General features: G+C 55.8%; 1 protein-coding gene across 1 annotated transcript in view; it reads right to left on the bottom strand.

Annotated features, from left to right (window-relative positions):
- The window catches only part of SLAIN2 (SLAIN motif family member 2), a gene marked incomplete at its 5' end in the record, with an annotated part of 43,278 nt that extends 42,550 nt beyond the window's left edge, over positions 1-728 (bottom strand). Inside the window, one exon of the mRNA XM_015412865.1 lies at positions 646-728. Within this exon, the coding sequence (XP_015268351.1) occupies positions 646-728 (83 nt within the window). The remainder of the gene's footprint in view (positions 1-645) is intronic.

Below are 728 nucleotides of genomic sequence, written 5' to 3'. Positions count from 1 at the left end.
CTTTCCCTAGCCGCGCTGATTCTGGGTTGCTATAACAAAAGTATTCAGAAGCCACTGCTTGGTGGGGAGAGGACAAAGGGATTCTCCATTTACAAACCCTTCCCTTCCCCCAGGGGGCCCTGTTAAGATTCAAAATCCTGACTCTGCGAATGCTCAAGGGATCCAGTGTGGCATAAACCTGGCGATTTAAAATAAGAGACGATTATATGCCCTGCTAGATTTAAAGCATCAAGAGGAGCGTGCAACGCTAACTCTGGCACGTCTCCCATAACTTCACCAGAAAGAAGGTCCGCACAAACGTCTCTCTCTCCGGAGAACGGGCAGATCTAAGGTGCAGATCTTGTGCGGGGCCACCCAGAAGAAGACCACCCCCTAAACACACACGCTGGTTTTTGCACCGTCCTTGGAACAACCGCTCCCTACCGCAATCTCTCGAGACCGTTTCCTCAGCGGGGGGCAGTTTTTTAAAATTTATTTATCGCGCCTCTGCCAATTCCCGGCGGGCGAGCTCAATCGCAGGCCAGCCCTGATCCCTGCCTGGCGTTAGGACTACCCTCTTCTACCCCGGGGTCCTCGTTCGCCCCGCCAGAAACTCCCACCCCCCAAAAAAAACACCCCACCCCGCACCATCCCCCGTGTTCTCACCACCCTGTCTCGTCTTCCTCACAGCCGGCCAGCCGCTCCAGCTCGTCGGGCCTCAGCGGCTCGACTTCATCCAGGAGGCCGCC

Source organism: Gekko japonicus, unplaced genomic scaffold (assembly GCF_001447785.1).
Source record: "Gekko japonicus isolate JY-2015 unplaced genomic scaffold, Gekko_japonicus_V1.1 scaffold1332, whole genome shotgun sequence".
Lineage (NCBI taxonomy): Eukaryota > Metazoa > Chordata > Lepidosauria > Squamata > Gekkonidae > Gekko > Gekko japonicus.
This window is presented reverse-complemented; position numbering and strand designations above follow the sequence as displayed.